Genomic DNA, 24,924 nt, shown 5'->3' with positions numbered 1-24,924 from the left:
CAGGTGTAAAGGCTGATTTGTTTATTTGAAAGGCAGAGTGACAGAAAGTGAGAGATCATCCATCTGCTGGTTCACTTCCCCGAATGGCTGCAACGGCTGGGGCTGGGCCAGGCTGATACCTGGAGCCTGGACGTTCAGCTGGGTTTTCCACCCAGGTGGCAGGGGTGAAAGTACTTGGGCCATTTTCCACTGCTTTTCCAAAGGGGTTAGCAGAGAGCTGGTTGGGAAGCAGAGCAGCCAGGACTCAAACTAACCTTCTGATATGGGATGCCCGCATCACAAACAGCAGCTTAACTTGGCCCCAAAGCAACAGGTTTAAACTCGACAATAACGAATCTACATAGTCAAATCCTGGCATATGGGTGAATGTATTTCATAAGCAATCGCAACGGGGAAGTGAGCACGGGTGAGAATCGATCTACATGTGGAAGGCTGCAGAAGAGAAAAGTGGCTTCACTTCATTTAGGCAACTTCTGTTTCCCCCCAAACGCAGTAAACAGAAACCAAATGCCCTTATCCCTGGACCTCAAACTTCCAGATGTCCCTTCATCAAAGAACCAAATATGCAAAAGAAGAGGGGGTGCAAGACTTCCCTCCGCTGAGGTCTCCTGGTGCCACTCCCGCACCCATTTCTCAAGATTCCTCAGGATCCGCCTTGGGGCTTGGAAGGCCATCAGCTCTTCCCGCATCCCCCGGGAAGATTCCCTCTTGCCTGGGTATCGTAGGAAAAGGAACAGCTGCTCACCGCCCTCCTTTTAATCATCCTTAATGGGCTTATAAACAGTTATTAAGGTCCCCTTCAGCCTTTGCACAGCCTCATTTTACTTGCATTGAAGCCGAGAGCTTCGGAGGAAGGCATTTGACTCGGGGCCCCACAGACTTGCAAAGTCTTAAATGGGTAATCAGCCACTTCACCCACTTTACAGCACACGAATGAACAGCTCTGCCTGCTTCGGCAAAATTGAAGCCCATTCAAGGGAGCTCTGTAGCAGCCAGCCCTTATTAACAAATCACACCCAATCCGGGGTAGCCAGGGCATTTTACAAACGCTTCTCTGTTTTTGAGAAGTTGCGCTGGTGCACGGACATACAGAAAACAGGCAGCTGCTCGCTCTGAAATTCTTCCTTTGCAGGATGGTTCCTGCCTGTCTCCCACAGGCCATTGTGGGCCTCAGGGTGGGGGTGGGGAACCCTCCCATCTGATGCCCAGCTGGGAAAGCAAGTCCTGCTTTAGTGGGCTCTCACCAGGTCCTTGCTTGGGATTATTGGACTAAGGCCAGAGCCGCTGGGGTGCAGGGCAGGGAGCTACAGCCAGGCTTGTTCACTCTCTTCAGGGCACGCACTGGAAACTCCATTCCTAGACAATCATTGCATCACTCACTCTCAGTTTGCTGCTCGCAACAATGGGTGAAAGTCTGAATTGTGTGCTTGGGTAGAGTTTCCCACTGTGTCTCTACTCAGAGCCATGTGATTCCTGCCATCTACAGGAAGTGGGAAGGAACAAGGCATGCAGAGTGTACCATTGGAGTGTTCCAGCTCTGAGAAAAACAGAGGCCTCGCTTTGCGTTCTTTTAACCAGAATGGCTAAAATTACAAAGACTGACAATTCCAAGTGTTGGCAAGGATATTCGGCAATTGGAACTATGGATCTTTGCTGCTGGAGTGGGCATTAAAACCACCACTCTGGGACTCTTTGGTAATACGCAGCAATTGCTCCGGCATTCGCAGGTCCTGGTACTTGTTCAGATGCCATGAGTGTTTACCTTCACCAACGACGTGTGCAAGAAAGTTCATAGCGCTGGCCTTCCAAACGGCACAACACTTGCAGCAGCCACCCATGTACAGAATGAAACTCAAAACAGGCGAAACTCCTCTCTGGTGATAAATACGGGAATAGTGTCCACCGTGGAGAGAAGTCCACACACCATCAACTTGAAGACGTTGGATCTGTGCACTTGAGTAAAAGTTACACCTCACTAAAAAGACCAAAGGGAGGCATCTGTTCTGTTTTCTTCATCCCAGAACAACTCATTCATTCATTCATTGATTTTCTCACTGTTCTGCTTCTTTCAGAAAGACGTGAGGTGATTCACAAAGGTGTGTGTGGTGCTGAACCCTAGAGAATGGTTCAGTGAAGGAAACCGGGTGATGCTAAAATGAGGGCAGGGAAAGAAGACGAAAGCAGATGTGGTGTGGTCTTCAATATTGATGTCAGGAAGTCCTGTGCTCTTCCAGGGGCGAGCTGAATAGAGCTTCCCAGCAGGCAATGCAAAGAAGGAACGCAGCACTGGGCGTCCGGAAGTTCACAGTCTCCGCAGATGGGACGCCGTCTCAGAAGGCAACTGTGTGATCCAACCTCTTTCTATTTGTTTAAACATCATTACATATCCTATGGGGACTCCTGAGTCCACACTGTGCCAAGCCCCCCACTGCCTCCTTAGAACTCAGGTCAAGGCAGCACCCTGCTGTCACTCAGCCCTCCCCTGATGTTACCTGGACACCACTTAATTTCCTGGGTGGGGTCTAGGGGAAACCTTGCTCATGAGGGCTGGGTTCCTGTGCTTCGGTTTGCCAGCTCCATTTTGGGAGGCCAGGCCTGCATCCTCAGCAGGTGCGCTGTCACTCAGCCCATCTATTTCCTGCTCAGGGCCCCTCCGTGGCCCCAGCCCTTCCCCATCAACAACGCTGCGTGGGGCAGCTCCCCAGGGGCTGGGCTCTTTCCATGTTGGCGTTTGGATTAGCAGGTCTTTCCACTTTCTGGCTCCTGTTTTGGAGTTGAATTCATATATTTTCCCAGTCACTAGGGAGGAAAAAAATAGAACAATCGTATAAATCAAAGAATTCAAATCATTGTCTTCCCCTCGCACCACCACCGCCACCCCTGCTCTGTCTGACTCCCAAGGAAAGGTGAAGCATGCTGGAATGTGGGACTCACTGGGGCCGGCTCGGTGGCAAAGCAGATTAAGCCGCTGCTTGCAATACCGGCCTCCCACATCACCAGGGCGTCAGTTCGAGTCCCAGCTGCTTCGCTTCTGACCTAGCTCCTTGCTAATACACCTGGGAAGGCAGAGAAAGATGGACCAAGTGTTTGGGCCTCTGCCACTCAGGTGGGAGACTCCGATGGCTTGTCCAGTGTGGCTCAGCCCCGGCCATTGTGGCCATTTCGGGGAGTGAACCAGCCAATGCAAGATCTCCGTCTCTCTCTGTCACTCTGCCTTTCAAATAAATAAAATAAATCTTTATTAAATAAAAAAAAAAGTGCATCTCTGAGCAAGAGAGCAGGGTTTGAACAGTGGTCCCCAGCCTCCCGCTCAACAAGCCGCTCAGAGCACATGATGGCACCTCTCATCATGCCTCTCCAGGAGGCAAGGTCAGTGAGGATCTCAAGGCCATCTCACTTGGGAGAGGTGGAGGCCTTGGAAACCTTGAACACCATGCAGGTGTTGCATAAATTAGGTCCGAGCTGTACTGGGGTTAACCACTGCTCTCTAATTTATTTTGTTTGTTTGCGAAAAACCCTTGCGTCCCTGCTGTCAGAAGGAATTCACCAAGCAAGGAAGATTTTTATTTACAGGAGGTTGCGTAGAGATCTGTAGACACAGCCACACAAATCCGGCCCCACTGGAGATCCCGCAAGGCAGCCATGTTTGACTGTGACACAGCCAGCAGATGCTCATTGACGCGTTGGTTCACATTAGGCCAAGTTGGCGCGTTCCTTCCTCTCTCAGGCACACAAAACCCCACAAAAGTCCTTTCCAAGCTCTTGCTGGGGAAGACGGGGTGGAAGGCAAGACCCTCCGCCTGCCATTTCCACCCAGCAAGAGAGGTCTCTGGGCTCAGGATCCCACCAGCACTTATGCTAATGTGGGCACATTATGGTAACAAGTACCTAATAATAGAGGGGAATTGAATTCCAGCAGCAGCAGCAGCAGCCTCTTGCTGGAGAGGAGCCATCCCCTCACAGGAGGACCTGGGCGCTTTGCATCGGAGGGTGGCACGGAGCCAGCACACTTGCCTCCTGCACTTGGTTGCCTTCTTTTATTCACATCTATAATTGAGCCTTTGTGAGTTGGAGTGGAAAGGAGCTAAACTGGGAGCTCATTTCCAGGGCGTGATGAGAGCCCCAGACGCCAGCTTGACCTTCTGTTTACCTTGCTCACCGAGAGGGGATTCTTGGCCCCAGGCTACGGAGCAAAGCCCCCAAACCTGCCTTTCCCTCTCCTTTCCACTGTGGATAGGATGCTACCAGAAGCATTCTGGAAGTGGGGGGGGGGGGTTACCAACGAGCGCATTCTTCAATTCACCCCTTTTTCAAATTGCTTCATGCTGCAGGAGGGGCGGCCCAAGAAAGAGGCACGGTCCCTGGGTCTGAACCTTTCGGTTGGACCCCCAGTGAGGCCTCGCTCACCATCCTGTCCACGAGCGCCTGGGAGCCAGCTGTGTTCACGGTGTATTGTAGCCCAGGAAGGACTGCCGGCACCATAGGCAATGCAGCCAAAGGGATTGACAAACTGAGTTAAGAGCAGGAAATTGCATAAGGCCCCCTGGGGCTCTGCCGGCCTGGACTATGAAAAGCTTTCTTATGGCTGGCAATGGCACTTAATTACCTGGGTCTGTGGCCTCCCCATCAAAGATGGTGCTCATCTGGACAGTTTCCTAAGGAGAGGAAACAGACAGCCTCAAACACAGCCCAGCACTCCCCCCTCTTCCCCAGGCGAGGCCCCTCCTCCTCCTCACAGCCCTTGTGGGGGAGGTCCTTCCTCAAAGCCCCCTTGGCATTTGTTTATTCAACAGGGACTGTGCTGGATGCCAGGGGCAGAGCAGTGAGCAAGGCAGGTGTGGTTAGGGGCCTGGACAAAGCCAGCCACTGATGAACAGAGCCCGCGATACAGAAGGACACGGCTGTGACAGCGGAGATGTGTTGGGCAATGTGGAGGTGGGAGCCTTTTAATCCACACTTGGGGATTTAGGACATATCTAAGCTCATAGGAGGAAGACGGGGAATGCCACGCAGCATAGGCTGAGACCTACGTCACCTCACTGGGGTCATTGCCAGGAAGACCCGTCAGGTGGGCACAAGTGAGCCGCAGGTGCTCCCATCTCTGGCCTGGTACTCCCACCCTCTGCCTCCCCTTGCCTGGGACCAATGCTATGTGTCATCTGGGCCATCCTTGAGCTCTGTACCAGGGACTTTGCACCTCTGTCCCCACCTGACCTGTGCCCAACGCATCTGTCCCTGGATTCCCGGGAAGCGCCCCCTCCCCTACACAACGCTCTCCACTGGTGCCAAAGACAGAGCCTGTGGCTAACAAGCGTAATGTGTGGTGTTCAGCAGGACTCTCAACGCCACTCATCACCACGAACATGATCACCTATTCACTTCCCTGCAGCTCCTCAAGAAGAGAGGAAACAGGGAGTAGATGATCAACTCCTGAACAGCCCCACAATCCACGGTCATGGGGATTTAGTTATGTAATAGACGGATTTAATACAAGTATGCTTCCAAATATCCATAGAAAACAGAATTAAAAGATCAGTTTATTCTGGTACAAAAAACTTTGAAACTGCATGCCTGTGCAGGATCTTCTAAAAGTTTGTGGAAAATTCATATCATGAAAAAAACTATCAAGGGATTTCAACAAGTTTTTGAACCAAAATAAACTTGCCCCTTTTCAAAAACACTCTTTTTAAAAAGATATTTATGTATTTGAAAGGCAGAGTTACAGAGAGAGAGGGAGAGAGAGAGAGTCCATCTGTTAGTTCATTCCCCCCCAAATGGTCCTAATGGCTGAGGCTGGCTCAGGTTGAAGCCAGGAGCCAGGAGCTTCCTCCAGGTCTCCCACATGGGTGCAGGGACCCAAGTACTTCCATTGTTGGAGACTTCTGTACTCTGGCTGCTTGCTTGCCTGCTATGCTCCCCTGGAATTTATGACCTCCTGCCCCCCACCAGCTCCCCTGGAATTTATGGCCCAATGCTTCCTGCCAGTGACTCCCCATGCCATCCCCTTTGTGTGGCCTTCCCGCCATATAACATATATAGCCTATACGTTTAAATGAACCAATAAACATGTTAGGTCCCAATACCTTGCCATATAGAGTAAGAAGGTAACCTACTAGGAGATGACCTGCACCCTTGCAAGTGTGAGGCTAAACCTCTCTTATGCAAACGAAGGGGCCTTTGCCTGCACTGCTAAATGGCTGTGTGTGGGTAGGGGGTCCCAGCCGGCTGGTAACAAATAAACCTCTGCTTTTGCATCCTTGACTGTGCCTTGTGCATTGATTGGGAAATTCAGACTCAACACCATCACTTTCCAGGTCATTAGCAGGGAGCCAGAGTGGAGCATCCTGGGACTCTAACTGGCACCCATATGGTATCACAGGCAGCAGCTTTACCTGCTATGCCACAGCACCAGACCCTAAACTTGCCTTTTAATTCTGTGAACTTTTCCAAGTGAGCTCTTACTATGTAGTGCAAAGGCCATCTCTGAGTGGCATTCCCAAGGGTGTTTGACTTAGAGGAAGAAAACTCCATAGACCAGAGATGTCCCTTTTGTCCTGTTTGGAGACTGGCCAGACTGTGTAAGTGTCCCCAGGAGATGGACCTAAAACTGAAAATGCCAGGACACAGGGCAGGTGTTAGGCAATGTCCAAGACACTGCTGGGAACATACCTGAATCCCATATCGGAGTGCCTGGCTCCATTCCTGACCCAGCTTCCTGCTAATGTACACCCTGGAAGGCTCAAGCACTCGGGTCCCTGCTGCCCACATGCGATGCCTGGATTGCGTTCCAGGCTCCTGGCTTCACTCTGGCCCATCTCCGGCTGTTGTGGGCACTTGAGGAGTGAGCCAATGGAAGATTTCTCTGTCTCTGTGTTTGTGTGTGTCTCTTCGCCTTTCAAATAAAACGAAAGTACAGAAAAATTTCTTCACATTCCAGCACACCGTGTTGACCTCTGCGTTGTATGTATGGGTCTTAGATCCTGCTGAGACTTATACTGGGGGCGGGGAAGAACTGGGGCAGTCCCCTTGAAGGCCCATCACCCGAGGCCACTCTCCAGCTATCCTGTATCTGCATGGTTTTCAAAATGTGTGAGGTCAAGGGAGTCCCCAAAGCCATGTGGCTAAGCCGGCATAGGCAACCCCGGACCCATGCTGTGCTGCTTCCCTATCTGTTTTCTGCAGCGTTGTGGAAGAGCAAAGAAAAATTAAATCCCGTCGAAGGCTGACGTTCTGGTCTTTAAGCTCCACTCCCCCAACTCACTCTCCTGGAGAGCTGGTGTGGATAATAAACATCACTACTCAATATTTATGAAATCCAGTGCTTCTGCAAATAGATCAGCAGACATGTTCAGTGGAGGGAACAAATTCTATCAGGAGCTCGTCACACAGCAATCTGTTCCAGTGGCCAAACGCAAGTGCCTCCCAGAATGATAAAACACCCCAGCAGGCTGTGTGGCAGGGCCTGGCTGGGGTGGGCGGGGCAGGAGCCCCTGGCCGGCCATACTCACCACCACAACCTCTCTCTTGGAATTCTTCATTCCTGCAGGGAATTGGACAGGCAGAAGTTAAGCTTCCTGGGCACTAAATCAACCTTAAAATTCTACCCCTTTGAACTCAATCTTACAGACACGGCAAAGAATTTCGCTGTCTGCAGACATGTTTTTTGGCAGCTTTCTATCTTAGAAACACACACACACACACACAATTAAACTTTTTTTTTTTTTTTTTACTTTTTTCCACCTGATTTTTATTACTGGGCCTATGAATTAACTTTCAAATTTAGTATCAGAAATAAGAAAAAAGATTGGGTTGATCATTTGTTTACCATATGAGGAACTAAGCACTTTTTAAAAAGTAACTTGGATAGAAGACAGTTTGTGAAAACATTTATTAAAATCATCTCACTCAATATGATCAATAACCATTATCATCAGATTTCTCTGCATGCATGCACATGCCTTGTGATTAAACTAAGAAGTATAATTTTATTTTTGTTATTTATTTGAAAGGCAGAGAGCCAGAGATCTCCCATCCAGTTGCTTGCAACAGCGAGGCTTGGGCCAGGCTGATACTAGGAACCTAGAAGTGTGGGTCTCCCATGTGGATGGCAATGACCCAAACACTAGAGCCACCACCTGCTGCCTCCCAGGGTGTGCATTAGCAGGGAGCTGGAGTCAGGAGCTGAGCCAGGACTCCAACCGAGGCACACCAATGTGAGATTCAAGTGTCCCAAACAATGGCTTCACTGCTGTGCCAAACGCCCACCCCCAAAGAATTATTTTTAAAAAATACTTTCTCAGGTCGGCGCCGTAGCTTAACAGGCTAATCCTCCGCCTTGTGGCGCCGGCACACCGGGTTCTAGTCCCGGTTGGGGCGCCAGATTCTATCCCAGTTGCCCCTCTTCCAGTCCAGCTCTCTGCTGTGGCCCGGGAAGGCAGTGGAGGATGGCCCAAGTCCTTGGGCCCTGCATCTGCATGGGAGACCAGGAGAAGCACCTGGCTCCTGGCTTTGGATTAGCACAATGCGCCGGCCGCAGCGGCCATTGGAGGGTGAACCAACGGCAAAAAGGAAGACCTTTCTCTCTGTCTCTCTCTCTCTCACTATCCACTCTGCCTGTCAAAAAAAAAAAAAAAATACTTTCTCAGACTTTGTTTTGTCTCTCCTCACAGCCTGGAGCCACCTTGAGGTAGCAGCTCGCTGGCCAGGGCAGGGGTGGGACACTTCTCCAGGCCTGGGACTTGCACAAGGTCCCTAAAACTATGCAGCTGTCTCTGCTTATCTGACTGCCCCCTGTTCCCCTTTCAAACTAGTCTGACCTGGATAACGTGTGCACTTGACCGCATGGATTACCACTGGGGAATAAAGTAGCATGTTTTCTTTGCAAAGAAGCACGTGTGCAAGATAGAGCCTTGGGTGCCATCAGGAGTGACCACTGCCCCCCACATCAGCACCCAGTACACGCCGTGTTGAACACACAGAGAATTCTTTATTCCTGTCCCACCCAGTGGGGAACAGGCGGGACCCAGGGGAGAGATCCCAGTGGGTCAAAGGCATCACACTCCGTGCCCTTTCTCCAGCTACCTCTGACCTCTGCTGTGCTCCACTCATGGGTGGTGTGGCTGAGAGCCCTCAAATGCACGACTGAACCCTGATTTCTCTGTCAAGTTTGTGCCTTTAGATGCAGTGCAGCAGAGCACAAAAACAAACGAGCGGGGCTGGCGGTGTGGTGCAGCGGGTTAAGCCGCCACTTGCTATGCCAACATCCCGAATCTCAGTGCCACTTTGAGTCCCTGCTGTCCCAATTCCTATCCAGCTTCCCGTCAATGCACCTGAGAAGGCAGCAGAAGATGACCTAAGTATTTGGGACTCAGCACCCACGTGGGCAACCCGGATGGAGTTCTTGGCTCCTGACTTTGGCTTAGCCTAGATCTTACTATGCAGCCATTTGGGAAGTGAACCAGCAAATGAAAGCATGCTCTCTCTCGCTCCCTCCCTCCCTCTCTCTCTGTCCATCTCTGTAACTCTGCCTTTCAAATAAAATAAATTTTTTTAAAAAAATAAGAAAAAAGAAAAATGCTGTACATACCTCCTTTCTTTGCCCTGTGGGGGGAAAAGATGGACATGAAATAACCTGAAAGCATTCTGACCTGGCACACACTCAACACCAGGTCCTTTGGGCAGTGGAGATCCTCAGGGCTCAGAGGCACCAGGGCTGGGGACCAACTAGAAGGCTAGGTTCCCACCTCGATTCCAAACGAAGCACTCCCATCACTATGGGTTTTAGATGAGGGAATTTGGGGAGTTTGAAAATTATCGCCTTACAGAAATCCAGGGAAGGTGTTGTTCCTGATTAGGACACCTAGTGAGGACACGCCCGCCCCAGGCAGCCTGCCCAGCAAGTCTTCCTGTCCCGTGTTTCTGCCCGGTAGCCAGCTGAGCAAAAGGCTTGCGCCCAGCAAGGCTGGCAGTTAAACGCTGGCTTCCTGTAGCATGTGGCGCTGCATCTGGACTCCGCCCTTTCCCTGATGTCCTTGAACACCGTGATTCCGTGACCCCGGTTTCATTCTTTGCTATTTGCCAAATGTTGGCTGTCGCATGGTTCCAGGTCAATTCCAGAGAGTCCAGATCTGAGTCTGAATCGCTAGCTGATTTTTTTCTTTTTTCAGCCAGTCATGCTGGAAACAATTAATACTTAGAATGTAGGTTGAAACAGCCAAGTTCAAGGTGCATATTTGACACTGGGACCATAAATTGCAAATGGGCTGCCATGTTTACCGGACTACTCCTTACGGTACTTTACCTAAATCCCATTACAGGACCCTACCATCTGACAAGCTTAACTATCCCCCTTTTGGAGTCAGTTTTTTTTTTTCCCCCACAAACCCATTTGTGGGTAGAGTCCAGGTAAGAATGCCCTTTTTAATTACAGCAGATGGTCAAAGATTTCTTACCTTGAAGTCAAGGGTTGCTAAGAGCAACAAACTTCCCCAATAAAAATGTCAAAATTCAATGCACATCTTTATGCTAATGTCTTATACTTTTACATAATCTTGCATCCATAGATTTGCGAATTAATTGACAGTAGTTAATCTCAAAATGCCTTCAGAAGACACGTGCTTCTTAACGCCCCTCCTTTGTGCCATTGAGGAATTCTCAGACAGAGCTTCCAATACCCCAAGGTACTTGGGCATGGAGTTAAACTTGGCATCTAGAATTCTACACTCACTGGGAATGTGCTGTGAAGAACAATGCAACAAGATTTTTTAAAATACGCCTATAGCATACGAAACATTTGCTCTATGTCTGGAATACTGCTAAGTGCTTATTTGAATGTGTGCATCTAATTGTTGAGTTCTACAAATAAGGAAACTGAAGCTCACGGGGTTTGAGCCAAGATCTGAAGCGAGGCCTTGTCTAAATCTAAAGCCCAGGCCCAGAGCCAGCATTGCAAGAGCTGTCGAGAATCCAGAACCCGGCTCTAGCCGGTAACAACGCCCTGCTCTCTTCCATCCCCTCTCCTACCCCGCACCAGCCGGGAGAAGACATTCCTCGGATCGTCACAAGGAGAGACGTCTTAGTGAGCAGGAGAGAATGGCAAGGAGAGAAACAGGCCTGTGCTCACGGCCCCGAGCGGGAAGCCCACAAAGATCGCTGAGTCTCCCAAAGCCCCCGTGAGCCACTGCTTTTTAGTGCCTGTTTTCCTCCCATCTCAGACTTCCAGTGTTCTACAAACAAGGAGCCAGCCCAGCCTCTCGCTGCTGGTTACCTGGCATTTCTGCTGCTTTTATCTAGGGCAAGGTCATCACAAGGTTGATGGTCCACCTCCACTGAGAGTCCATCAGGGGAAGGATTCCCTGGGCCCACAGGTGACAAAGAGGGTCCACCAGGAGCGGGCAGCCGGGGTTCCTTGCCCTCAACTCCAGGCACCTCACTCTGTGGGGAAACCCTAATTCTCCATTCCCCCTCTCCTGACAGTGTATCGGCAGCACTGTCCTAAGGAAGTGGAGGAAAGGGCCCAGTGCACTGGCAACTTACAGAGGCTTCTTGTCCACCCTGGTCTTCCAGGAGCAGTGTCTGAGGATGGCTTTGGCCAACAGGATGACCAGGGACACCAGCAGACCCAGAAGCAAGATGGAGCCCAGCGTGATGACAAAAGGCACGTACCATGCCGAGGGAGAGTAAATGTTCTTCTTCAGGATCCGGTAGGTGACCCTGGCCTTGAGCAACAGACAGACAGCAAGGAGGGTGAGAGGAGGGGGGTAGCGTCTTGGCCATCCAGTACCTCCTGGATGTTGAGTGTCTATTCCAGCACTTTGCAGTCAACGCTTAGTCTTGCTCTATATGCTATACATCTGTGTGGTCACAGTTCTTGCGGTGCAACCCATTGCCTTCTTGATAGGATTTTTCAGATACCCTTTAAGTCAAAATCCAGAACATTCAGGGAACTGAGAAACAACGCCAAGCCTAATTTCTACCTTTCTGCCCCTTCCCCAAAACTAAAAAGCCCATTGGCATTTGTTTTCTGCCCTATCCTGGCATCACCCAGGGCCTAATATAGCCGTTGGCTGTCACTGAGAAGGCAGCAGCCATGGAGGTTGTTGCTTTAACACCTTGTAGGCCTTGCAGTGCTGGCTTGATGCAAGCCGCCACGGCCAGATGAGTGGGCTGATACCGCAGTGAAACCTCGAATTCAGCGTCTGCTCCCTAGCGCGGGAGACAGACAACAAAGAAGTTATGGAGATTTCAAGATGGGATTTGTCACAATCAGGTCATGCTATAAGCCCAAGGTGGCAGGTTCCTTACCAAGCTCCTGCCACTGACAGCCTCCATGGCGTCAGATGCACCTGTTCACTGGGATCCTTCGGACTCCAGCGCAGACAGCGAGAGTGCACCATTAACCAGCTCTTGGGAAGACCCTGAGAAGCCAGACTGGCCGGGGACCCCCCCTAGATAGTTTGCTCAGATTCTGATGAGTTTTCCTCTGGCTACAAATCTAGGTTTGCTCACCAGGGGGTGCAGCTCTTGCTAGGAGCAGGTGGAGGAGGGAAAGGGGCAGGAGCATCAGCGCCAATGACCTATTCCTGTGGTCAGAGTCCAAGGCTCCCTCCACGCCCATTCTGTTATGGCACCTGCTTACTACCATCTGCAGTTACTTTTCTTAATGTGTGTACTTGTTTGTACTCTGTCTCCCTCTCTAGACCAGCAGCTCTCAGACTTAAGTGTGCATCACAGGCCCCCTGGAAGGCTTGTTCAAAGCACAGAGGGCTGGGCCCTACCCCTTAGAGTTCCTGATCCAGTCGGTTGGGAGGGAGGGTGGGGATTCCAGGTACAATATCCCGCCCTGGGGGTCATGGTGATGATCACTGTTGGGTGACATCAGACGTTAATCATCTGGGGGAGGGTCTGAGAATTTGCGTTGCTGACAAGTTTGCAAGTGGTGCTGATGCTGCTAGGCTGGGAGCCCCAGCTGGAGAATCACTGACCCAGTATGTTAGCTCCGAGAGAGCAGGGCTCCGTCTTGGCTTGCTCAGTCGTTGACTGGCACATAATAGTCAGTAAGCCAGTATCTGTGCACTGAGTGAATTTTTCTGGAGTGGCAGGTAGGAAGTAGATATCATACTGACGCAAGGGACCCTTGGAAAGAAGTGGAGAGGCGCACGTGGCAACTGGCTACCTGCTTTCATGGACAGTGACATGCAGGGCTCTGGGGAGCAGGAAGGGGGCCGGGCAGGGTGAAACTGGACACCTGCACGTGAGAACCAACTCCTGCACCCCACGCATCATGCAGGGTCAGTGGCTGATCCATCCCGGGTCCCTGCACAAACACTCACTCTATTAGAACAAAGAAGGGATGGTTCTACAGGTGCAAAGTGTCACCCCGATCTTTCGCTACTACTCTGTGCCTTGTCCAGTGCAGCCTCAACACGTCAGCTCTCCTCAGGCCATCCACCTACCTCTTGAATCAAAGGGCTTCATTGCTGTCCATCATAAGGGAAGGTGATTCTGGGGGTGGGGGGTCCTTACCCAGGGAGTTGTGGTGACCATCGTGGTTGGCTGGGGGATGACTTTAATATTCAGGGTCACTGTCCCTGTTTCAATAAGAGCCCCAGCCCTCTTCCTGCCCGACAGCAAGTTGTCATCCGTTATGTAGACAAGGAGTCGGTAGTCTCTGGTCTTGTCAAGCCCACCAGCATAGTCAAAGCGGGATGCCAGCAGCAGACGTGTGACGTTGGATCCGGCATCGGGAGAGAAGGTGAAATGACCGTTGATGTTGCCTAGGTGGGATTTGATGCAAGGGTGTTGGAAGGCCATGAGAAAGCAAAATGTAGAAGACAAGTGATCTTTTTCTCAAATGTCCTTGCCTGTTCTGAGGCACCAGGGCTGAGCCGTTCGTTGGAGCCCTCAGCTGCCCCGGAGATTTCTTTTCTTTTCTTTTTTTTTGACAGGCAGAGTTAGACAGTGAGAGAGAGAGAGAGAGAGAAAGGTCTTCCTTTACCGTTGGTTCACCCCCCGCAATGGCCGCTATGGCCGGTGCTGCGCCAATCCGAAGCCAGGAGCCAGGCACTTCCTCCTGGTCTCCCACACGGGTGCAGGGCCCAAGCACTTGGGCCATCCTCCACTGCCTTCCTGGGCCACAGCAGAGAGCTGGACTGGAAGAGGAGCAACTGGGACAGAATCCGGCACCCCAACCTGGACTAGAACCTGGGGTGCCGGCGCCGCAGGCGGAGGATTAGCCTAGTGAGCTGTGGTGCTGGCCAGCCCTGGAGATTTCATTAACACAGAGAAACTCTTGCTCACAATCAGTGTGGCTGCAAACACAGATGAGTGGAAAAGCACAGCAGGGCATGCCCTCGTGCTGGGGATCAGGCAGAGGTTTCTGTGTCCCGGGTGCAGCCCCGGCTAGCTTATCACTGATTTGGCACCAACATGCGTGACTCACACGGAGACTCACGAGTGGGCACCAGGAGGAGCGGGCAGGCCACTTCCCCGGTCAGAAGTCAAGCTCCCCCCACGATTCTCATAGAACCTGGTCTTACTGCTGACACTGACCCTGGTGCCCCCCAAAGGGAGAGGCCTCCCGGCTTCGCAAGGACTGCAGCCCCAGGTCCTCGTGCACCCACGCCATGAATCCCTGAGCGCGCGTGTGCGCGGCGCGCATGCACACGTGCGCACACACACACACAGGTCTGCTGGGGCTCCCGGCTCACAGCTCAGGGAGCCTGGGGCTGAAAAGCTGCCTCGTGCTCATGCCTCTGGTGCCTCCAGACTCATTACCGACTGCAAACCAGGAAATGGAGCAGGAGATGATGCCAGTTTTACCCCCTCTGCAGCCAAGGGCTCCACGAAGGCCCTGGTGTTCCTGGGAGGGATCAGTTCCACCTTCAGCAACTGCAGTCTCTAGGCGGTGCCTGCCCCTGGGTTTTGTGACACAGCCTGTTCCGCTCAGGTTCCTGCTCTGCCAAGGGCTCAGCAGGAGGCCGCGATGGATTTTCACTCTTTCTCGCGGAATTGCTCTGCTTGTTTGGGTTTAAATCTCGGGCCCCAGCCCTTCATTAGAGGAGCTATTTTGGTCTAATTTCCACTGAGGGGTGTTCTTTTTCTTTTCTTCCCTCCCCACCATGGCATATTTTTAAAGAGAGAAAATGAATGGAGCAGAAGAGAATTCCTGGGGACATGTTTCAAAATGCATTTAATCTATTTAATCTATTCTTATCCAGAGAGAGGCCTGGGGTTCCCTGCCCCCAGTACAAGCTTTCAGGAAGAGAGGTGGTTGAGGGAGCTGGATGGAACTTATTTTTTTTCTTTTTAAAAATTACATTCATGTAGCAATTTAAGGCTGATATCATGGTCTGGGAATCTGGGAGGGGGTGTGCAGCATCAGTGGGATTTCCCCTCTCCTGCGGCCTCTAAGCAGCCAGGTGTGGGGTCTGGGAGGGTCAGGTGAGAAGGCGAAGCCACGAGCAGCCCCGGGAAGCAGAGGGACAACAGAGGGTTTGGAGCAGGACAGACCTGAATGCCGATCCTGGCTCCACTCCTCTCCAGCTAAATGGCCTTAGGTCAATCATTAACCTCTCTAAGCCTTTGTTTTCTTGTCTGTAAAATGGGAATGGTTGTGTTGTGTATCAGGAACCATTAGAGCATCATCTCTCTCTCCCCAAGCCCCACCGCTCACATCATGCCCAGCTCTGTATGCGACCGCAGACCCCACCACCTCATTCTCCCAGGACCCCTGTGGAGTCTTCAGGAGCAGGGCCCAGAGAGGTAGACCCCCAGCACTGTACCTGGACCAATGGAGTAGCGGAAAGACCTGGGGCTGGAATCAAGGTCAGTGCACGTCAGCTTGAAATTCTGAATATTTGTGCCAACTTTCAGATCCTCTGGGATAGCCAGGACGTAGGAGTTTGGGATACAAACTGGCTTTTCATCATTTTCATCAAGGATGTTCACAGTCACCTAGGGCAGCAAGAAGGAGACCATTCTCGATTATGGGAAACTCGCTGAGGACTTACTGTGTACCAGGCCTCGTCCCGGGGTCAGCCCACTTAACCTCACATGAGATAGACAACACGATTATTCCCATTTTACAGACAAGAAAACAAAGGCTCAGAAAGCTTAGATGATTAGAGAGGGGTGAAGCCAGAATTTGAATTCAGGTTTGTCATGCTCCAAATCCTATGCTGTTAGCTTATTCATTCATTTATTTATTTGAAAGAGTGACAGAGAGAGAACAAGAGGAAAAGAGAGAGATCTTGTGTTTGCTGGTTTACTCCCCATTTGGCTGCAATAGCTGGGGCTGGGCCAGAAGAAAGCCAGGAGCCTAGAAACTGCATCCGGGTCTCCCACATGAGTGGCAGAGACCCAGGTACCTGAGCCATCTTCCACTGCCTCTCCAGGTGCATTAGCAGGGAGCTGGATCGGAAGCGGAGTAGTCAAAACTCAAACCCACAATCTCACATGGGATGCTGGCACTGCCAGCAGCAGCTTAAGCTTAGCAGCTATGCCACAATGCTGGCTGCTATGCCATCACATGTGCGTGTGTGTTACATATATGTTACATATGCTGTCACATGTTTGCATGTATTGTGTGGATACATTCCCATGTCTCCCCACCGGCTTGCCCTGGGTACATGGGCTCCCGTGAAGACAATAACCAGTGGTTTTCCAGTACTAGTTCTGGATGCACAGTGACCCCCAGTGCTTTCTGCTTGGTGCCCCTTGTGAATTGGAGGGTCAGTCTCTACCTTTGGCATATCTAGCAACAATTCTCAAGCCTGGCTCTGCTTCCTTGGTCCCACTTCAGACACCTGAGTTGGTATTTCTGGAGGCTGGGGCCCAGGCATCTCTTTTATGTTCCTCAGCTGACTCTAACAGGCAGCGGGGGCTGAGAAGCGCTGGGCTCGAGTGAGTGGGCCAGGGGAAGAGAGAATCGCATCTGCAACCTGGGCTATTCTCACGGCACTAGGCTGGGAGCGAACCTGCCACAAGTGGAGGCCAGCCCCGTTCTCTTTCATCACTGCCTTTTATGCCTAGTGAATTGGAACAGAGGCTGGGAAGCCTGCCAAGGCAGAACCATAGACTGTCAGCCCTGAAAGGGACGTATGTGATCACTTAGTTCATCACCCTTTTTAACAGCTCACGCACTTTGAGTCATATTCATTCTACCTTTGAAATTTGGGGATTTCCGCTATTTCTGAGTCTGAGAATAAATTGAAATGTTCACTGGAGTTTGCTCCCAAAGTGGAGTCCATTCATTTTTATAAAAAAAAAAAAAAAAAAAATCACGGCCTAACAAACACAGCAGTTATCTGCAGCTTTCCCTAGCTAGCAATGGCGAGACTCACACATCTTTCAAAACACCATCCCTGTAATTCAAAGCGAGTTATCAGAAGCCCTGGACTATTTGCACATTGGGTTATCAGGATGCCTCGCCATTGAAGAGGTAGAGAAATAGGGACACAGAGATAAGCACTGCCCGGACCCCCTCAGAAAATTGGGATCAAGGTTGAGAAATTGAACTTGGTCTCCTGACTCTGAAGCAGTCATTGTCTGGATCACACTGGGCTGCCTGCTGTTAGCCTGCATGCTTTTTCACTTTAATAGGAAAGTCCAAAAAAATAGTTGAGTCTTTGTGGCTATCGTGTTAGTCCCAGATAATCCTAACCACCGACAACACGGACCTATTAGACCCTTGCTATTCAAAGTGTGGCCATGCAATGGGGCCGGCGTTGTGGTGCAGTGGGTTAAGCCACTTCTCAGAATATCCCACACTGGAGTGCTGGTTTGAATCCCAGCTACTCTGCTTCTGATCCAGCTCCCTGCTGATGTATCTGAGAAAGCAGTGGATGATGGCCCAAAGGCTTGGGCCCCCACCGCCCACATGGGAGAACAGGATGAAGTTCCTGGCTCCTGGCTTTGGCTGGCCCAGTCCTGGCTAGTGTGGCCATCGGGGCAGTGAACTTCCAGATGGAAGATCTCTCTTTCTCTTTCTTTAAAATATTTTTAAAAATATTTGCTTATGTGAAAGGCAGAGTGACAGTGAGAGAATGCGAGACAGAGAGAGGGAGAGAGAGAATGAATCTCTCATCTACTGATTCACTCCCCAAATGGCCCCAACGACCAGGGCTGTGTCAGGCCAAAGCTAGGAGCCAAGGGATTTGGACCATCCTCCACTTCTTTCCCAGGTGCATTAGCAGGGAGCAGGATCAGAAGTGGAACAGCCAGGACTGGAACCGGCACCCATATGGAATACCGGCACTGCAGTCTGTGGCCTAAGCAGCTATGCCACAGTACCGGCCCCTAAATCTTTTTTTTTTTTTAAAGGTAACTATGGAGGCAAGCACTGTGGTGCACTCAACTAAGCCCTCCTTGGGATACCTGCATCCCATATACCAGTGCCTGGGTCTGAGTCCTAACTCTACTGCCAAGCCAGCATTCCTGCTCATGTGCACCCCCAGGAGGTAGCAGATGATAGCTCAGCTATCCGGGTCCATGCTATCCAGAGGGGAGACCTGGATAGAGGTCCGGTTCCTGACCTTGATCTGGCCCAGCCCTAACTGTTGTGGCCATTTGGGGGGGTGAACCAGTAGATGGATCCTCTCTCTCTCTCTCTCTCTCTCCTTCTCCTCCTCCTCTTCAAATAAGTAAATGAATAAACTTCAAGTGCAGCTGCAGCCAAGCGCATGGGCACCACCTGGAAGCAGGTTAGAAGCACGGGGTGGCCGACCCCAGCCCTACTGACCCAGCATCTGCACTTCCCATGGTCTTAGCCTCCGAGGGAGTTGTGTGATCTTCCCACCTGGTGTGTGTGTGTGTGTGTGTGTGTTGGGGGCATGGGAGCTCAGAATATGCAGAAGTTGCTCTTGGGAAGAAAATGCATACCTACAAAACCACAGCCAACTTCCGGGCCTGTGCATCTCACCACAAGCCCATGGCAAAAGCAAAGCGGGATTCAGAGGGCCACGACACGAACTCTGCCCCACAGAGCAGCTGTCTGTGGGCTCAGCAGACATCTCGATTGCTGGCCACCTGTCTCAGTGCTTCTCCCAGTCACCTACTCATTCCCCACCACATCTCTAGGATGTGCCTGAGTCCCCACAGCCAGGGGAACACCTCGAGGGGACAAGAGACCCCGAACCAATCAGTTGGGTTGGTGCGTATTAATCAGACAGCGGCACTCACGGTGACCAGGCTCGTGTCCTCGTTGTTGGTGGCCCGGATTCTGAGGGTGTAGACTGGGACTGTTTCATGGTCTGCTTTAGTCACCAGCTGGAGTTCTCCTGTCTTGGGATTGATCCAAAACACGTTCGGGTACTGGAGGCCAGCCCCTCCGCTGGAGATGGAGTACACGATGCTGCTCTGCGGGAAGTCTGGATCAGCCGCGTGCACCTGTCCAACCCGGGTTCTAGCTGCCGGAATAAAGTACCGGAGGTGAGGCTGCTGTGTGGGGCTGAGTAGGTGGCCCACGGCCATGGTAGTAGGGTTTTTGGAGGCCTCCTTGCTATTCAAACTGTGTATTTTATGCCTGAATTCTAGTAAATTCATGTAATGCCAACAAGCACCCCTCCAGCAACCGGCTCTATGATCCATGCATGCAGCAGCACCATGAGCTGTAGAAGACAATTTGTGGCTTTATAAGCACTCCAAGGACACCTGTTAGTTCGCTATCATAAACACCACGCAAAGAACGCCCAATCCTTATACACACCTTTCTGCAGCAGCATTGTCTAAGTCTCTTGCATGTTTTGACTTTTCTATAATGAGCATGAATTGCTCTTATGAACCAGATGGAAAAAAATTTCAGGAAATTTAGCAATTGATGGTTACAGAGTGTAGATTTTAGATACCATTCCATTTTGCCTGTCTCACAAATACTGTTGGTGGGACTGTTGGAGCTCTGGTTTGGCTTGTTTTCTGGAAGTTCTTTCTCATTAATTGCTCTCCTCAAGGGCAGAAGCACTTGCTGCTGTTCAGGTCTAGGCCTCAGCACTAAGTACATGACCCTGAAGTAAGCCCTGTGACTTCCTAAATAGCTCATTCTTGTTGAACGTGTTATTCACTGGGGAAACCATCAGAGCTGAAAACAATTTTCTTTGGACCTTCTTTTTTTAAAAGAGATTTTTTAAAAAAAGACTTATTTATCCGAAAGGCAGAGTTCCAGATGGGGGGATGGTGAGAGAGAAAAGAAGGAATGAAGAGATGGATCTTCCGTCCTCTGGTTCACTTTGCAAATGGCCACAATGGCCGGGACTGGATCAGGCCACAGCCAAGAACCTGGAACTCCATTCTGTTCTCCCATGTGGGTGACAGGAGCCCAACACTGGCGTCATCTGCTGCTGCTTTCCCTGGCACAGCAGCAGGGAGCTGGATCAGAAGCAGAGCAGCCCGGACTTGTACTGGCATTCATGAGGGACACTGGTGTCACAGGTGGTGGCTTAACCTGCTGTGCCAAAATGCCAGTCCGTGGGCCTTGTTTTTTGTGTTTAGTTTTTTTGTTTTGCTTTGTTTTGTTTTTTTTGACAGGTAGAGTTAGACAATGAGAGAGAGAGACAGCGAGAAAGGTCTTCTTTCTGTTGGTTCACCCCCCAAATGGCCGCTACAGCCAGAGCTACGCCGATCCGAAGCCAGGAGCAAGATGCTTCCTCCTGGTCTCCCAGTGCAGGTGCAGGCGCCCAAGCACTTGGGCCATCCTCCACTGCCTTCCCGGGCCACAGCAGAGAGCTGGACTGGAAGAGGAGCCACCAGAACTAGAACCCAGCGCCCATATGGGATGCTGGCGCCGCAGGCGGAGGATTAACCAAGTGAGTCATGGCCTGTGTTTATTTTAAAAATGTAATGTCAGGAAGTGGAGACCATCTTAAAGAAAGAGAATAGGGACCGGTGTTGTGTAGTAGGTAAAGCCACTGCCTGGGACGCCAGCATCCTGGTGCCAGTTCATGTCCCAGTTGCTCCACTTCTGATCAGCTCCCTGCTAACACACCTGGGAAACCAGTAGAAGATGGCCTGAGTGCTTGGGCCCCTGCACTCACATGGGAGACCTCCTGGCTCCTGGCTTCAGCCTGGCCCAGCCCTGAATGTTGTAGCCATTTGAGGAGTGAACCAGCAGATGGAAGATCTCCTCTCTCTCTCTCTCTCTCTCTCTCTCTCTCTCTCTCTCTCCCCATTTCTCCTTCTGTCTCTGTAATTCTGCCTTTAAAATAAGTAAATCTTAAAAAAGAATAAAATGGAGAGTCATTGATTTGGTTTGAGGCTGTTTTTCTTTCCTCTCCCATGGAAGATGCATCCATGATCCTCAAACGAAAAGCCATGCAAGAGTTTTGTCCACCAGACTGTCTTAGGGAAGGACCAGTCTCGCCTCCTAAGAGGAAGAGATGGGAGCAAATGAAGCCGGCACGCTGAGGGCGCTAAGACCACGCAAAGGCAGGAAATTCGAAGAGCAGATGGAGACAATGTCTTCATTTTGTTTTTCAGTGAAGAAGATATTTAGAAACAGAAACCTCCTCTCCATGTTTAAATTCCACTTTTCTGAGTGAGTGGGATAAAAATCTTGGTGGAGACCAAGAGGAAACGCGTGCTACAGAAATGGGGGGTTAGCTGGACTGGAAGAGCACCAACGGAAAGGAAGGCCTTTCTCTCTGTCTCTCTCTCACTGTCTAACTCTGCCTGTCCAAAAATAAAGAAATGGGGGATTAGCAGAGTAGGGTGAGCCAACAAAGGCAGCAGTCAGGGGGTTCAAACGCAGTTTCGTCAACAGCTTCCAAAATCCAAGTTTCACTTGCAGGGCTTCTCGGCAGTAAGGAGGATTTAAAAAAAAAAAAAAAAAAAAAAGGCACCAAGCACACAGTTGTCCATGAACTGCAGAGCCGGCCGCCCACCCCCGGAGCGCATGCGCTATCTTGTCTCCCAGTTACCTGGTCTGTTTTCTGACACATTAAATATGTAGAATGGCTCATCAAAGACCAGAGGAAACTCATTTTCTGGCCTTGTTACGATGTAAAGGTAGATGTCATCTAAAAACAGAAAAAGGAAAAAATTTTAAATCACACTCCTTATTCATTTCCTCAATATTTTTAAAAGATTTATTTATTTATTTATTTGAAAGGCAGAGTGGTGGAGAGAAAGAGAGAGCTTCCATCTTCTGCTTCACTCCCCTAAATGGCTGTAATGGCCAGAGGTGGTCCAAGTTTGAAGCCAGAAACCCAAAACTCCATCCGGGAGCCAAAGCACTTGGGCCATCTTCTGCTGCTCTCCTAGGTTAGCAGGGAGCTGGGTTGGAAGTTGAGGATCTGGGACTCGAATCGGTGCTCAGATATGAGATGCCGGCATCACAAGCAGTGGTTTAGCCCACTGGGCTACAGTGAGGGCCCCTCCTCAAGGTTTTAAGATGGCTTCTGTGTGGGGGCTTCATTACAGGGGCTCCTCTGATAAACACACGTGCAGGTCACTACGGCAGAACCTAGAGGCCGGCAAGCCCAGCAAGGGCAGAGTTAGACAAACTGGATGGGGTAGAATGGGGAGGGGCCTGGATGGGGGCGGGGCGGTTCGAGGCATATGCAAAGATGCCAAGGTGTGAACCTGCATAAATCGCTCAGGAAAGCTGCAAGTTCTTTGTCCTAGTTCAAAGGAGGAGGTGGTGCCTTGGAAGGGAGTAAGTGGGCTCAAGCTAGACTGTTAAGCAGAGACCAGAGCATCAAATCCCTGTATGCTAAGCCAAAGAGTTTGAACTTGAATTGACAGCCACAGGACGCACTCAAGGGTGTTAGCCAAGGAAGTTATATGAAGGCATTAGTTACTGGCAAAAATGTGGACGATGCGTTTATGTGGAGGTGCAAAACTGAGAGACCTTTAGAAGACTTAATTGCCATCCAGCCAAGGAAGTGGAGGGCCCTGGGACTGAGGTTTGGCATAGTGGTTGAGCTGCGCATTCTGTCTCGTCGTGCTTGGGTTCAACTTCCAGCACCACTCCTGATGCCAGTTTCCTGCTAGTGCACACCCCAGGAGGCAGCAGGTGACGGCTCAAGGACTTGGACTTCTGCCACCTGTGTGGGAAACTGGGATTGAGTTTCTGGCTCTTGGCTCAGCCTGGCCCAGTCCCAGCTGTTGTGGGTATTTGGGTTGTGAACCAATAGATGGAAGATCTCTTACTCTGTCTACTCTGACTTTTAAGTAAAAACAAATTAATTAAAACAGAGGTCCCTACCCGAGAGCCTTACTAGAGGGAAGAGGAGCTTCAGCACAATACCTTGTGGTGCCTGGCACAGCTTAGTCATTCCTACCGAGGGAAGGTGCCCAATGAAAGACGTCAAAGTGATGCTTGTGGGGCAGGTGTTAAGACGCCCGTGTCCCCTGTCAGAGCGTCTGGGTTCCACATCCAGCTCTGGTTTCCTGCTAGTGCAGACCTGGGAGGCAAAGGTGAGGGCCCAAGTAGCTGAGTCCCTGCTACCCACATGGAAGACCTGGATAGCTTTGGCCCGGCCCAGCCTTGCCACTGTGGGAGTGACCCAGCAGACGGGAGCACTCTCTCTTCTCTCTCTCTCTCTCTTTCTCTACTTCTCCAATTACAACATAAATATATAAAATAAATAAAAGCTGCTACTTGCTTTTATGGTAAGGAGGGGCGATGTCCTGCACCTGGATCACCACCGTGTATTCATTGCCGGCTGCCAGATTACTTGGATTTTCATAATCTAGATCGCCAGTCAACTAGATCAAAACAGAGATGTTGGATTACACAGAATCAACAATGCTATTTATTGAGTTGGCAGACATTTACCTTTGCCGCTCGTGGTTATGTAAATTGGCACAATCCTCTGGAAAGCATTTCAGCCCCGTATAGGAGGAGCTTTAAAAAGCCAGGATCGTACCTCTGCACGCTTGCCAGAGAACTTAACTCAAATGAACTCACGAGGAGAGAGCATCTGTGAACAAAGATGCTCATCAAGCACTATCGCCCAGCAGCACAGAATCATGACCTCAGAGCCATTGAAGAAAAACCCAGTGGATCTTGCATGCTATTTAAAATACTTGAGCAAAGCCCGTGTTGTGGTGCAGTGGGTTAAGCCACCACTTGCAAGGCCAGGACCCCAACCTGGAGCACCCGTTCGAGTCCCAGCTGCTCCGCTTTTCCAGGCCAGCTCCCTGCTAATGCACCTGGGAAGTCAGCGGAAGATGGCCCAAGTACTTGGTTCCCTGCCTCCCACGTGAGAGACCAGGATGGTGTTCCTGGCTCTTGGCTTTGGCCTGGCCCAGACCTGGATACTGTGGCCATTTGGGAGGAGTGAATCAGCAGATGGAAAACCTCTCTCTCCTTCTCTCTCTTCCTTTCACATGTATCTTTAAAACAATACTTAAACATATACGTACAAAATCTACATAAGGTATATGCATAGGAAAAAAAGACAAGAGGGAAAATCTATCAAAGCATTCACAGTGGTTTTCACCGATGGGTGATGTTTCCTGTGCTTTCTGAATCTCCAGAACTGAATATGTATGAATTTCCTAGACAGAAGAACGTGGGAATTCTTTTGTAGGTGGACACTAGGAGTCCAGTTGCTGAGACATTCTTGGGGCTTCGGAGAAGGAGGTGGGGAGAGCGGAGGGGGAGCCGGCTGCTCACAATTGAGCCTGAGGCCCTACCCACCTTTCCTGACTTCCGGGCCTTATTCTCCTTTCTCCCCACCTTCCAGTAAATCCAAGCCTTCTATGGCTCTTTGAGACCCACCTCCTCTCCCTCCCTCTTCCAACAGGAGGAGGGGGAGCGGGAGAAGGAGGAGGAGGAGACCCATCCCCTCTCCTCTCCTCCCAGGCCAGCGGTTGGCCCCGTGGAGTTGCTGTGGAAGGGGCTGCCTACCCACCCTCATTTTCCTGGGAGTCCCTCGCGGTTTGACCATGCAGAAGTGTTCAAGAGACACTCATGGCCCCAGCCCT

At 50.8% G+C, this 24,924-nt stretch overlaps 1 protein-coding gene across 1 annotated transcript in view; it reads right to left on the bottom strand.

Moving 5' to 3' along the window:
- Window positions 1-2,503: 2,503 nt before the first annotated feature.
- Window positions 2,504-24,924, bottom strand: part of CDHR3 (cadherin related family member 3) — a 59,122-nt gene continuing 36,701 nt past the window's right edge. Inside the window, exons 10-19 of the mRNA XM_062195532.1 lie at window positions 23,598-23,700; window positions 21,909-22,007; window positions 19,180-19,406; window positions 15,783-15,954; window positions 13,525-13,775; window positions 11,536-11,717; window positions 9,587-9,600; window positions 7,509-7,540; window positions 4,607-4,655; window positions 2,504-2,799 (exon numbers count right to left, since the gene is read on the bottom strand). Coding sequence (XP_062051516.1) covers window positions 2,504-2,799; window positions 4,607-4,655; window positions 7,509-7,540; window positions 9,587-9,600; window positions 11,536-11,717; window positions 13,525-13,775; window positions 15,783-15,954; window positions 19,180-19,406; window positions 21,909-22,007; window positions 23,598-23,700 — 1,425 coding nt within the window. The remainder of the gene's footprint in view (window positions 2,800-4,606; window positions 4,656-7,508; window positions 7,541-9,586; window positions 9,601-11,535; window positions 11,718-13,524; window positions 13,776-15,782; window positions 15,955-19,179; window positions 19,407-21,908; window positions 22,008-23,597; window positions 23,701-24,924) is intronic.

This window comes from Lepus europaeus, chromosome 1, assembly GCF_033115175.1.
Source record: "Lepus europaeus isolate LE1 chromosome 1, mLepTim1.pri, whole genome shotgun sequence".
In the NCBI taxonomy this organism is placed as follows: domain Eukaryota; kingdom Metazoa; phylum Chordata; class Mammalia; order Lagomorpha; family Leporidae; genus Lepus; species Lepus europaeus.
Note: the sequence above shows the minus strand (reverse complement) of the source record. Positions and strands in the feature narration are given on the sequence as shown.